At 35.4% G+C, this 13,952-nt stretch overlaps 1 protein-coding gene across 1 annotated transcript in view; it reads left to right on the forward strand.

Moving 5' to 3' along the window:
• LOC124167156 (apolipophorins-like) overlaps positions 1-13,952 on the forward strand; it is a 205,293-nt gene that overhangs the window by 43,482 nt on the left and 147,859 nt on the right. The window contains exons 8-14 of the mRNA XM_046544962.1: positions 6,208-6,373; positions 7,377-7,559; positions 7,831-7,980; positions 8,534-8,681; positions 9,319-9,442; positions 9,941-10,100; positions 10,356-10,577. Coding sequence (XP_046400918.1) covers positions 6,208-6,373; positions 7,377-7,559; positions 7,831-7,980; positions 8,534-8,681; positions 9,319-9,442; positions 9,941-10,100; positions 10,356-10,577 — 1,153 coding nt within the window. The remainder of the gene's footprint in view (positions 1-6,207; positions 6,374-7,376; positions 7,560-7,830; positions 7,981-8,533; positions 8,682-9,318; positions 9,443-9,940; positions 10,101-10,355; positions 10,578-13,952) is intronic.

Below are 13,952 nucleotides of genomic sequence, written 5' to 3' on the forward strand. Positions count from 1 at the left end.
TATGTCCCAAAATTCTGTTTTATAATTGATGGTTAAGTCAAATCTGAGCGTTGAAGTGGTAGTCAAGCTAAACCATGGATTTCCCTTGGGTAATAGTTTAACGTGAAGTTTAAATTGTTGAAAATGGCGGATGTTTTGAAATGCTGAAGTACCCTACGATAATATACAGAAGAAATAATCGACCAAGCGCAGCATCCTCCGTTTTTATCCGTATCTACGATATCAGCAATCAATTTCCAATATTTTTAGCACCATAATAGCAATTTAATAAGTGAAATATTTCCATAAGACCGGTGATATATCCGGAACGGACCACTGTTTTCATGCTATTCGACGTATTCTACGGTATACACTACGAAATCCTTACAAACATCTCAAGTTTGATAATAACCACCATCCAATAAATAATATTGTCTATTTTATGGACTGCATTCGGAGATCGTGTGCCAAACCCCTGAAAATGTTGAAGTAATGCAATATTTGTGCCGGTGTAGGAGTTTGTTATGATTTGTGCCAGCCAAGTGAGATGATGAAAAATAATAGAATTACATATCGGAGAGAAAGAAGGAGGTGCAACAGGAGTGTAGGTATAGAAATCTGTTATTACCTGGTTTTGCTGACTTCATCAACGAATTTAAAATGTGTCTGTGTTTACAAAGACAGTTTGAATTAGAAGAACAGCCAAGTTTCGTATTTGGCAATCGAAAGAGTGAAAAAGATCGTACTTACTGATTGCATTCTGATTTACTAGCATTTGATGTCACTATAGAATTTATAATTAATTGTGAGGATATATGTTATGAGGTGAAAGTATTTTCGTATTTCCTTTTCCAAAAGATATGTTTGTCAAAGTACTACAAAAAAAATTGTAGGTAAGTCCATTAACAATATCTGGTGTACGGCTTGGTATTTCTTGGAGATAAATATGTAGGAATAAGTGAGGCAAGTGAAAGATTGCGTGAAAAAGAAAGGATTTTGCACGTTTCGTACGTAATGTATACAAGATGCTGTTTGAGTTTTCTTTGGAAGCTGAGAAAGGCAAATTGATGCAATCAATACAGCTCCTGTGGGTAAAAAAGTAAGAATGACTGATTTGCTCATAAGATGGTATGACATATTAATGAATTTGTTAGGCAAACGAGCCTTTAGAGTGTGGATCCAAGTTCCACTTCGAAGTTTACTAATTATTGTACTTTTTGTGACTAAAGTAATGACCTCTCATCCTTTTGATAGAAAAAGATTTGGAAAGGCACCTTAAACAAGAAAAGTCTTCTCTTCTCTGAGGGTTCTAATGTGTAGCCTTCAACGGAAAAAAATGCGACTTTATTGCCTAAGTGCAGTTCGTAGCCAAACATAGGTTATGTACTATTAAAACCTCCTAGCAAATTATCTACCATCAAAAGTAGCTTCAGAGCTATATAGAATCAGTGGTGCATCTGCCATCAAAAGTAGCTTCAGAGCCATAGAATCAGTGGTGCCCATCTAGATACCTCATGTTAAAATATAAGAGTGCCAATTTGGTTACCAATACTTATCTTATTTCAGGTTTGAATATTTTAATATGGTGAAAGTAAACAATTCGATACTTTATCCTGAAAAAGTTTGATTTTATTCCACACATTTGAGCCTTAATTCAAGGAGAGAATTTGGACCCTTGCACCTGAAGACTCATCAAACATCAAAGCCAGATTAATCAAAGAAATATTATTTTAAGGTTCTTAAGCATTGTCTGCTAAGGGAATATATTTATTGAGGTTCTCAAGCATAGTCTACTAAGGGAATGTTTGAAACAATCAGAGTCAGTTGTATTTCTTACAATATTGAGCCAGCTGGGCTACTCTTGCTTGCAATTGGGGAAATCTGTTGTCTGTGTACATATGTATTTGCTCATGAGGTTGAATTTACAGGAAATGACTGCATTCACCACCATTACATTCATTATTTTCCATGCTTATCAGTGACTACTGAAATTTTTTCATCGATAAGCTCTTTCAAAGTATTTTGTATGATATTGAGCAAGACATGGTGAAATTCTTCATATTAGTAAAATTAGACATTGCAGTATTTCCACTGAGTTTTATTATAATAAAATCAGTGGAAATATTGCAATGTCTAATTTTACTAATAACTCTTTCAAAGTCTTAAGTGGGATCCTTGGTATGGTTTCTTCCTAAAATATTAACCCTTACTACTACTTGTCAACGTTTAACTAACTAACATGTTTAATAAGTCTTCAAAGGATAAGTGAAGACATATTCCTATAACAGCCGATTTATATCACATATCTGGTACACTCGTTAGTTTCTTGGGATGTCAATCCCATACGTAGCTTTTATTAATTTTTTCATGCTCCATCAGCCAATTTATATCACATATCTGGTACACTCGTTAGTTTCTTGGGATGTCAATCCCATACGTAGCTTTTATTAATTTTTTCATGCTCCATCCATTGAACTGTCACTAATGAGTACATACGTTCAAAAAATCTATTAGGTATAATATCATCAACACTTATAAAAATGCATGACTAGATATCTCATTCCATTACTTACTGTTAGAAGTGATCTACTCATTAAGGTTGACATAGTTTTTTGTAACATACATGGTTATTCCATATATTCCAGAACCATTGTCTCCCTGCCCTTGCTTGTTACTCAAAATCCTTACCTTAATCACTGTTGTCAGCATTTCAAGCTTGATATACACTTCATCTACATCATTTATATCTAATTCATCTCCTGCAATTATTCCCTTACCTCACTTATCAGGTCTAGCTAGCACTTCCTACTTCCTTTTCCTGTCAATATTATCTATACATTCCTGTATACCTCTATTCTTATCCTCCTTCTGGGTCAAAAATACCAGTTCCATAGCAAACCTTACTCCATATATCTTAACCAGACTTCTATTTGCACTTTGGTACTGTGATTATCCCTTTAATTCTCCTCTTTTTATTTATTCCAAGGATTATCTCTGTCTCATCTGTCTCGCTCCGATCTGCATCACTAGAGATATATTTTAACATGCATAGCTGCAACATATGTAATGAGAAACAGTCTATGTTCATGTCACAAAGGCAAATTTTCTTAATAGATTTGTGAAAGTGGAGTGGATGTAAGGGAAATTGCTTCTATAATCACTTCATAAATAGAACATGGTATGATAAAATTCTGTGAGGAAGTCATATTATTGCATTTATGATAATGGAAGCACATACATTAATTATAAGTGAGTGATGTCAGTGTGGTGCATTCAGAGATTACTTGGTACAGCATTCAAAAGGATTACCCCAGAAGTAGGTAGTAAAAAAATTACTTACTGTGACAACATGTAACAACATAATTCCATTGAAAACCCATATCCCAAAAAAACAGTTGCAATGAAGGAGTCATCATGATGGAATCCTTATGCTTTGCATTTGATACAAATAAATTCTTTAAATGCTATATAAATAACAGTATATTTGTATAGTGACGGATACATGGGGGGGGGGGGGGGGCTAAGGAGGGTATCCAATTTGCTCCCATTGGGTACCATCCACTTTACACTAGATAGAATGGTGGTTTATTTCCAACCCCCACTACAGCTGGAATTTTAACCTCACCTAGTCCAACCCCCTTGTCCCTATCCTGGATCCACTACTGTCTTTGTATAATTTAGTACTCTGCTAAATATTTAAAACATGTTCAATGAAAGCTTCATATTTTGTGCGCTGAGAATAAAAGAAAATATCTATCACATGTATAGTATAGTATTCATAAACACCACTGAGAGTTGAAATTTAATGCTTTCATTCTGATTAGATATGTTTTTCGACAGATTTTTTATAAATTGAACCCAGCAACTTTAATATCTTTGCACCCCATCTCTTTTCCTTAAATCTTAAATACAATACAAGCCTTTGCTGTTGATTAGATATGAAGTTAGTTATGTTAGCACTTAAAACTTATTCTTACACAAGGTTTGCAAAAATAGTATTAACATAAAGAATAGATCCCCCATCCCAAGCTATGAGCCAAAAAGAGTTTCAATATTTGTTACAGATGCATATTTTTATAACAACATGCAGCCTACTTGTAAAGTATGAAAGGTTTGCTGCAAACTGTACATTTATTTAATAATTGGATAGCAGGAGCCCTTGAAGTAACTGTGGTAGGGTTATGCATAAGTTATTCAAACTTTATTCATTCTTCTCTAATTTTAATTTTAGACTGTGAAGCTATGTTCATAATCAGTGATTTCAGAACATCCATTCAATTTAAAATGGCAATGAATACATTCTCAATGGCATTACCATAAAGACTCACAGTCATCCCTATTACAATATCAACTACACTATTGACAGCCAGTATCAAAATATGTTTCACTTTATACTTCAATGGTAAGGGCTACTTGGTGTCATGCAATAGATTTTGGTCTCTCTAATGAAGAAATTTAAACTTAGTTCTGTCCCTTATTGAAAATTTATTTGCCAGAGATTATGGATTTCATGAAACATATTGCTTCTTAACAGTATATATATATATATATATAATCATAAAAAAGATGAGATAATTTAAAGTTATGAAATATCTGCTGCTAGCTGACAATTATATGGCTCAATTCTTTTCGTGTCTGTAACACGAGTGGCACATGGCTGAATATACCTCCTCATTGTGAAAATTTTAATAAAACTGAAAATGCTCTCGTTATCGTTTTAATGAACACTGATGAATTTTTCTATAAGACGGTGGTTGGTTATAAATTCTGTTATTTAAATTATGGCCATGGTGAGTACTTAGAAAACGGGAAAGGCTTTGATTATTCACAAATTGCAAGTTGTTCCTAATTCCGTAGGGAACGGAGAGATGATAATAAATTAGCGTAGGGGCCATACTAACGCTAAGAAGATATATCTTACTGCAAAAGTATAATTAAAATTTATCGTCATTATGATTAAATTGTAGCCTCAAAATGTTCCTAAAATTGCTCTGGTGGCGTACTCAATAGAAAACCATTTCAATTGGTTTCATTATACAAATGAGAATCTTCGTTCTCGAATAATAAGCACAAACAAGGTTAATTTACCACTATTTCTTGCAAAGGGACTCCACCTTGATTCAATCCATTAACAAATAGTAATTCATTATCTCCGTGTAATTTATGGTTTACACGTATAGCAGCACTCATACAATAACACTTGTACTTGCCAAATATTCACAAATCGAGGCGAGTATTTTTATTTTAACGACACACTGATGATTGACCATAAGATCGTCAACGATTAAAACCGAAAATATTGGCGTCATCTTCGTTTTCAAAGCTAACCATCACTTCTAAACAAACGTAAACAATTCTTTCACCACTCCCCAACTCGATTTTTTTCAATTTTGACTTTCGTCTGTTTCACTTTTCGCGATCAATTGTTGGTATGAGAATTACAGTAGCTACGCTTTCCTCTCGTTAAAGTTCCCATCAGCCAACTGGCGGTAGGATTTGCTTTATAAAACCCAACCTCTCGTTAAACTCCACGTTACCGTTATCTCCACGTTAGTTAACGTGAGGTTTAACCAGACATTATAAAACCGGCCCTTAGTAGCTTAGGTGAGGAGTTGCCCTCCCATACCCATCAAAGTATATTCCCAGTTGCGCCACTGCTACTCAGAAAAAATAAATTTTAATCTCTCACAAAGAAAAATGCTTAAAATTAATCAATCATCTTTTTTGTTGTCCACAATTAATAAAATTAAAAGAAGAATCCAAATTTATAAAATATGATCTGGAGGACTTGATTTGTTGTGAAATTGTTAAGCTTGTATCCAGAGGACTCAACAAAAAAGAATTAAAATATGCCACTTTTTTTCACATCTATAATTCGTTTTATATTAATTCCAATAATCACGAGATATGTGGCGGATAACCTGCTCATCTCACTGGAATGGGTGGTGATTGTATTTTTTTTAAATTTATTACACTTTGAACCTCCCAAAAATTTCATGTTTATTTGTAAAGTTCTGAAGATACATGCCCTTCTCACCCACACCAGTCTTATCAGTTTTCTGTCCAGAATTTTGTATACTGGTTCATAGAAACTTATTTTTGTACTCAGTTGTTGACTCAACCTAAACTTAATAACTTGTGTACTTCCTCTCTAAGCACACAAGATTTTTATGTTTATTTAAATGTTTTTCTCCATTCATAAAAAAAATTATCTGTTCAATCCACCAGGTCCGTTTTTCTTGATGCTCTCCTACAAACTGGCACTGGTCAGTCAATTGAAGCAGTGGTTCAACTGATTAATGCTAAAGAATTGTCACCTGAGGTTTCCAAGCTGTATTATCTTGGATTTTCCTTCATCCGCCATGCCACGCGTGGATCCTTGAAGGCTGTTGCTGTAAGTATCAGGAATGCAGCCTTAAGCCTAGAAGGATGGAATGGGATCATTTTGACCCTTTTCCAACTCTGCGATTTCTTTACTTCTTATGAATGATATCAAGATCAATGATTTTTCACCAGTTACATTTGCTCAACTTAGGTAATTCTTTTGATCTTGGCGTAGTAAACTCTCCAAAAATATTTTAGGTATTTTCAAAGCTTTAGCTACAACTTTTATTTTGTTTCTGAAGTTTGGGAAGGCATGTTGTGATCCCTTTTCTTTTGAGCTGTATAAAAATCTCAGAAAATTGATATTTTCCATTTTTGCATTCAAATTTGTCTTTGCTGAATCGCTAAATTAATCAAAGTCAATATGGTTGACCTGACAGCTAATAATGGCAATCACTCATAAATTAACTATTATCTCCATAAGTAGGCAGATGAATGCATGTAGATTAGTACAAAATAGAATTATATCACGTCAAAAATTCTGGTGGAAGCTGTCAAAAGACCTAGATCACTGTCAGAAGTAGGAACTGTGTAGTGTGTGCCCCTTGAAATTTTTACATATGATACCATAAACAATTGTCACATGTGCTTCAATTGAGTAAAAGACTAGATAAGTACCAATAAATGGAAGATCGGTAGCAGAGTTGATAGAATTCAGTTAGTGGTAAGAAATAAAGCATCATTACGTATTTAAAGTGAGTCCAAATTAAAAAAGTTTGCACCTGTGGCAAAATACATAAGGTAAATATTTACTTGTAAGTGGTTAATCTAAAATACTCATGAGTGTCAAAATTAGTTTTTCATGCTCGATCACTAGGTTTTTTTTCACTAAATGTTGATATAGCTGATGCAAGTATATTCAGGACCATTGAATGATAACAAGGATCTCATTTGACCCCCCAAAGTCTTTCTAGGGTGTAAAACAAGCTCTTTTCCGGGTGTGTTTAGAATAGTTGTAAAACAAGCTCTTTATTGTGTTCGAGCTGTTGATGATTTCCCCATTTTGTTCTCAGTCTCTCCTTGAGTCACCATCATTACCACCTGAGGCTTATCTTGGAGCTGGTGCCCTTGTTGGACGTTACTGCTCTGAACATCAGTGTGATGACACTATTCCTGAGTTCAAAGTTCTTGTGGGAAAACTTGCTCACAAGCTTGGAAAAGGATGCAAGCCAGTCAACAGGGAGCATGAAAATGAGGTGAGAACATGCATTTGGCTTCAAAATTCAAATGATATTTGAACTTTGGTGACTGAAATTAAATAAATTTTAAATATGATGAAAGAAATTTTTAGGAAATGCTGTTTTGTCCTTGCAGAAAGACCTACCCATTTCTCCGTAATTGCTAATTTGAAATTCGACAAACATGTTGTGAAAATTATTTTTACTAAGATTGTGATTTTTTCTCTTGAAACTTTTGTTGCCATTTGTATAGTGTTATTACAGATATTTCAATTATTGCTAATTTTAGATTGTTGGAGCCCTTAAAGGCCTTCAGAATGCCAAGAAATTGACTGCTGAAGCTGCTGATGCCATCATGAAGTGTGCCGTCAACGATGTCCCAACAAGAGTGCGCGTGGCTGCCCTTGATGCTTTCCTTGGAGATCCTTGCCAACAGAAGGTATTGACTGGATTTACTCTTTACAGGTTTTCATTAAAAATGCTGACAGAGGATCCTTTACAATATCACTCTCTTTTCAAAGGGAGGCACTGGAATTTATCCTCTTGTCCTAGTTTGTGTATGCTTTTTATAGCATTCCATATTTTAAATTTTCATCTGTCACAATGCAGGAATACAAATGTGTTGATTGTGTTTCTCGTATGCATGAAACTTTAACAATGATATCTGATTAAATTTGGCAGTCATTTTTGCATGCCCAAGCTTTAAAACCATGATTTTTTCTCATGAAGTCTTGGATAATCTATTTCTTATATGAGGGACAACAGTCATGATAAGTACTTTTTTGATTAGCTCCGAAGGATTTGGTCTAACCATAAGAATAAATTTTAGTCATAATGCCATGTTGTATGTACTTATAAAATGATGTGCATCTGTGTTCTTGAATGCCAGCTGAATCTCAAAATCTCTTTCAAAGGTTTCACTGATCCAGTTTTAACTTATTGGTAAATTTTTCTGTAAATATGTACTCACCTTATTCTATTCCTTGATGTAGCTAAATAAGACTGCACTTGAAATGATGAAGAACCGGGATTTAGATTCTGAATTGAGGATCAAGGCATACCTTGCTGTGACTGAATGCCCATGTGAAGCAGTGGCCAATGCTGTCAAGGAAATGATGGAAGATGAGCCCATTCATCAAGGTACGTTAATAGAATTAAGTCTCTAATTCGTCTCCTTGCTTGTTTCCCCTCTCACGTTATGAGGTAGGATTTATTGTTTGTACTGTGGTCACTCTAGAGTCAAAATATGATCTCTTCTTTTAATTGTGTTTTATCTTTTCACATCTTTTTTAATGTCTATAATCCATTTTCCTTGACTCAAGTTTTTAAATTCAAATCGGCATTGAGTTTTGATTAAACTAAAATTTAGTGTGAAAGCCGTTATTCATTTATTAACTTGTAACCAGGTATGTGCGTGGTACAAAACACTTGTATATTTCAACATAAGTGTGCTGGCATCTTTCATGGTTGACTGACAAATCAGCCAGTGCATGTAAAGATGATAGTATTTTCCCTATTCCATATTATATTTTGTTATTTTGGGGTAGCTATGCATTTTCGACAGATCCATTTCCAAAATTTGCATTGTATATTTGCGAGGGAGAATAATACAAGGTATTCAATTATGGACCTCTCCTACTGATTATGAAATGTGTCAATAGGGTCATTTTCAAGGAGCGAAGAATCCTGCATATCTTTACCCATGACAAAATACTATGAGAATTAATTAGTTGATTGTGTTATGACTTCCCATGCTGACCTTTTTTTCTCTTTTCAGTTGGATCATTTGTTACATCTCATCTTTTCACTCTCCGTACCTCATCAAATCCTGATAAGGCACAGGCCAAGCATTACCTGGGAGGAATCAGGCCAAAGAAACGCTATCCATTTGACCCCACCAAGTAAGTCTATTGCTTTTGAGGCTGGAGTTACAAAAATATTTTTTTGCTTGTTAAATTGCTGGTTGCATTGTATTGCAAAAGTTTTAACTGCATGTTAAAAAGATGCATCATTATTTCATGAATATTGAGATGCAAATAATTTGAATCAAGAAAATAATTATGTTAGACCATGAATTTTTTAAATTCTTATTTTATATTTTTAGATTGTAGAGAGAGTTTCAAACAGCTCTACTGCTGGCTTTATCAAATCCTCAGCCTGGTGAAGCCTGCAGTACAGCTGGGTGAAGCAGTTACTCTTTTATGAACAAATCATTGCAAAATGTAAAGATATTTTAAAGGTTTTTTAAAGATGACCCGTAAAGATAAAAATACCAGAGAAAATTAAAGGAATAATGCTTTATTTCACAGAAGTTATTAATTTTTTGATAACTTTTATAGCTTGGGCATCTTCATTGTCAAACTTCAACGTCATTATGATGCTATTTCTTTTTTAAATAGGTTCTCCCGTGCCTATGAGTCATCTTATTCCATGGATGGTCTCAATCTAGCCACATCTGCTGAAGGAAATGTCATCTTCTCTCAGAAGTCTTTTGTTCCGAGATCTGCCAGTTTGAATCTCACCACAAGCTTGTTTGGCCACAACTTTAACCTATTTGAGGTAGGAATAGTGTGTGATGGCTTAATTATCATGTGAATTTGTGTATATCATGTTTTTATATGTGTTTTCCTATTCACATTGTTCATTGTCAATAACGGGATTTCAGAAGGATTGATAGTTTGGCTTTTATTGGCCTGATTCAATACAGTTATTGTATGTATCTACACTTACCTATTTCATTAATGTAGTATGTTTCATGTTCATACATTTTTGATAACTCAGATGCGATGTATTAAAAATATTTCTTGTATGTAGGTTGGAGTTCGTGCAGAAAATGTGGACTTGCTTCTGGAGTCTCTCCTTGGGCCCAGAGGTTACTTCAAGACTCACAAACCAAAGGAAATCATGGATGAAGTGAAGCACGACTTCGAGGAGGCAATGGAACACATCGAGAAGCGTGCCCGTGCAATACGGACCCGGGGCATGCATGTTCCTCGTCATGTCTTCAGAAAAAAGGTTGATGCTCTTGGAAAGAAGGTATGTAAATCAAACTTTGGTTGCAAATATTTGTTCCCTACTGAGGAGGAGGAGCAATAGCATCTGATTTTTGTGTAGAAATTGACCTGGATAGTTATAGCTTTTGTCCTTCATCTTCTCAGTGTGACTTTCTGGCTTAAAAAAATATCTGTTGGTTGTATATTGTAATCACTATGTACGTCATAGTGACTATTCCTCAATGTAATTAGTACTTGTTCAATGACAAAATATTGTCATTCAATTCCTTACTTATCCATGGAACTAAGGCATTTATCCTTTTGGATGACAGTATCAGCTGAATTATATGTTAACACTTGCAATGCTGACCATATAAAACTCAAAATCATCCCCCTGTGCGGCTTCCGTTTTTTAATGTAAAACGCACGCATGGATGCCAAAACATCTGGGAAAAATATTGAAAATATTTTTTTGGCTCTAATTTGTTAGTTATGATTTCTTTAATTTATGACGTGATATCACGTCACCCGCACAGCGAGATATTAACGTGTTGCGGGTTGCATACGGTCGGCTTTTTCCCCGCGCCATCGTTTTCTTTCGATTTTTTTTCTGGACGATGTAACCACAGAAATACGAGGAAAATGAATTTGCAATGCTCTTCTAGTATCGCCATAGGTATTTTTCCTCTGCCATAAGAAAAATTTTGGTGAAGATTAATGTAATGCAAGTTATAAGTACGAGGAATCACCGTGATTATCTGTTTCATTTGAAAGGTAATTCCGCGCAAGATATTTCCGTATATTCCTTGTACAATTAATCCTAAGCATCGGGTAGGATTCTAGAATATTGGATAATTTCTTCATTTTCCTCTCAAGCTATAACTATTCTTGTCACAAATTCCTTTACTCGTTTCTTGTTTTCAGCTCCAATACCATTCCTCCCATTCGACCACCCGTAAGCTTCAGGCATTTAACAACAATGGGTTTGCACGTTGCATTATTCCCTTCGCTGTAGCTGCTCGAGATGGGTGGCACTCCGCTTTCAAAGTTATTTTACGACGGTAGATTAGGGTGTCTCCTGGGGTGCACCACTCCAGCCTGTTGTTCAAAGGTTGGAGGGGTCACGGAGGAGAAGAGAGGGGTGGTAGTAAGATTTAGTCGGTCCGCTTGTAAGAATTGGAGGATAGCTTTCTTGGGAGTGCCATCGGCACGTCAAAAAGATCGGGGCGGAATGAGAAAAGACTTTGCTGACACTTGTCCTTTTCATGTCATTGGGGTAGAGACTTCAGTGCCGGAGTAAAAATGGATATGGAGACAAACAAAATCAACCCACAACTTTCTCACAACTCTCTTCTGAATCAAGTCAATAACATATTATTGCAATACGATGTACTCGAGTTAAAAATAAATACATTAAAACTGTAAACAATAGTATTTGCAAGTAAACATCTTACGAGAAATCTTCATTCATTCAGGCCACATATCACGGATCTTTCGACGAATATTCTGCGAAAATCTGAAAATTATGCAAATATTCACCGCAGTAATAATATTTTTCATTTAGTGCGAAATAATAAAATTTCGAGTAAATTATTAAATAATATTTAATGCTAGAAAGAAGGTGGCAGAATCTGTGCCCCTTCTAATGTACCCGTTCACCTAAAGCAATGATGACATTTACTGTCTAATTACGCAATGGGAAGACTAATTTCATAGCAATTGGAAATTTCTAGTCACGCCTTATTTATGTTTAATCTATAGTAAATAAAAAATGGAATCATTTGCCATAAAAATATTATATTTACACAAAAAATGAAATACAATCGAACTGATGATTATTTCAATTTTATGTACATTTTATATGCAATTGCACAGTCACGTCTGTTTAGTAAAGCCCGAAATACGTCTTTCACAAATGCTATATCAATAGATATAATCTATATTACAATTTACAATGAATAAATTATAAATAAAAATCAATTGAAAAAAAAATATATAATATGATTTATGTCTTCTTGTGAAATGGAGAGAAGCACTCAGGACAGAGTGGAGGAGAACCCTCACAGTCAGGGCAAATGAATGAGGTCTCTTTCCTACGCCCGAGAGTGTAGCAATGCTTGCAACGTCGATATTTCTTTCTGCCACCTTCCACTTGGATCAGTTCAGGGAAATGGGATTGAGATTTGTTGGGTAAAAGTGACCTGCGTTAGGAAATGTAGTACGGAAGGATAAGGGATTTAATCTCAGAAGGACGGAATTTACAAAGGGAAATGTTTTCGGTGGGTCCACGATAAAGAAAAAAGCTGTTGACAAGAATAAGGTGAAAGATGTGGATCCCTAACTTTTTATACCATTTTAGGGTTATCCTTTCAATTGGGTAGTATGACATCATTTGATCAAAATGGTCTATTCCGCCCATCGACTCGTTGTACTTCACAACGGCCTCAGGTTTAGGAATAACCCTATCTCCTCCTCGGGTCGGCACGTCGACCATGCGACTCCCGAGTTCGGAGCTGATCATCAGTACGTCCCTTTTGTCCTTCCACTTTAGAACGCAGATACCATCGTTAGTAAAGGCATCCGTAACTTCACCTTTTTTCAATTTAGCCTTTGCTACTTTGGAGGGGATGCCTTTCCGATTTGCTCTAAGAGTTCCAGTGCAATACGTTTTCCTCTCAAGGAGTTAGTGGACTAAATTGACGCTGGTGTAGTAATTGTTCATAAATAATGAATGACCATTATCTAAATGGTCATTCATTAATTTATAAACAACGCATTCTACATGTCCATGCCCTCCAAGTTCAGAATCGCCCGCCCCGTGTACACTAGAAATCTTAGAACAAACCCGGAAGGCACCGTCAGCATGTACATATTGATTCCGTACTTATTCTTCTTTGATTTCATATAAATATGGAATCGCAACCTACCCCTCCAAAGAAGCATAGACTCGTCAATGCAAAGCTTTTGGGAAGGAATAATTAAAGAATCAATGGTGGAATGAAATGAATCTAAAAGGGGACGGATTTTGTACAGGATATCATCAGGAACTGGATCGTTTGGGCCGGGGTTCAAAGAAAAATGAAGGGCATGAAGAATTTAAAAAAATCGATAACTACTCATGCGTTTCCGAAAGCAAGGGAGGTCAAACAAGATATCCGTGCTCCAGTAATCAGATATCTTGTTTATAGGAATACTTCCCATGTGAAACAAAAGGCCTATGAAGGTAAGAAACTCTTCATAGGTCAATTGTTTCCAATACCTAATCCTTGCTTTCGGAGATTCATTTGTCTGCATAAGATGATTAGCAAACGCATTCGTCTGATCAACTATTGCGTGAACGAGGGAGTCTGGAAAGAGGAGACGGAAAAAACTAATTGGGTCGTTGGAAGGGGGTGGAGTGGTGAGGCCTGGATTTTCC

This window comes from Ischnura elegans, chromosome 10 (assembly GCF_921293095.1).
Source record: "Ischnura elegans chromosome 10, ioIscEleg1.1, whole genome shotgun sequence".
NCBI classification, from domain to species: Eukaryota; Metazoa; Arthropoda; class Insecta; order Odonata; family Coenagrionidae; genus Ischnura; species Ischnura elegans.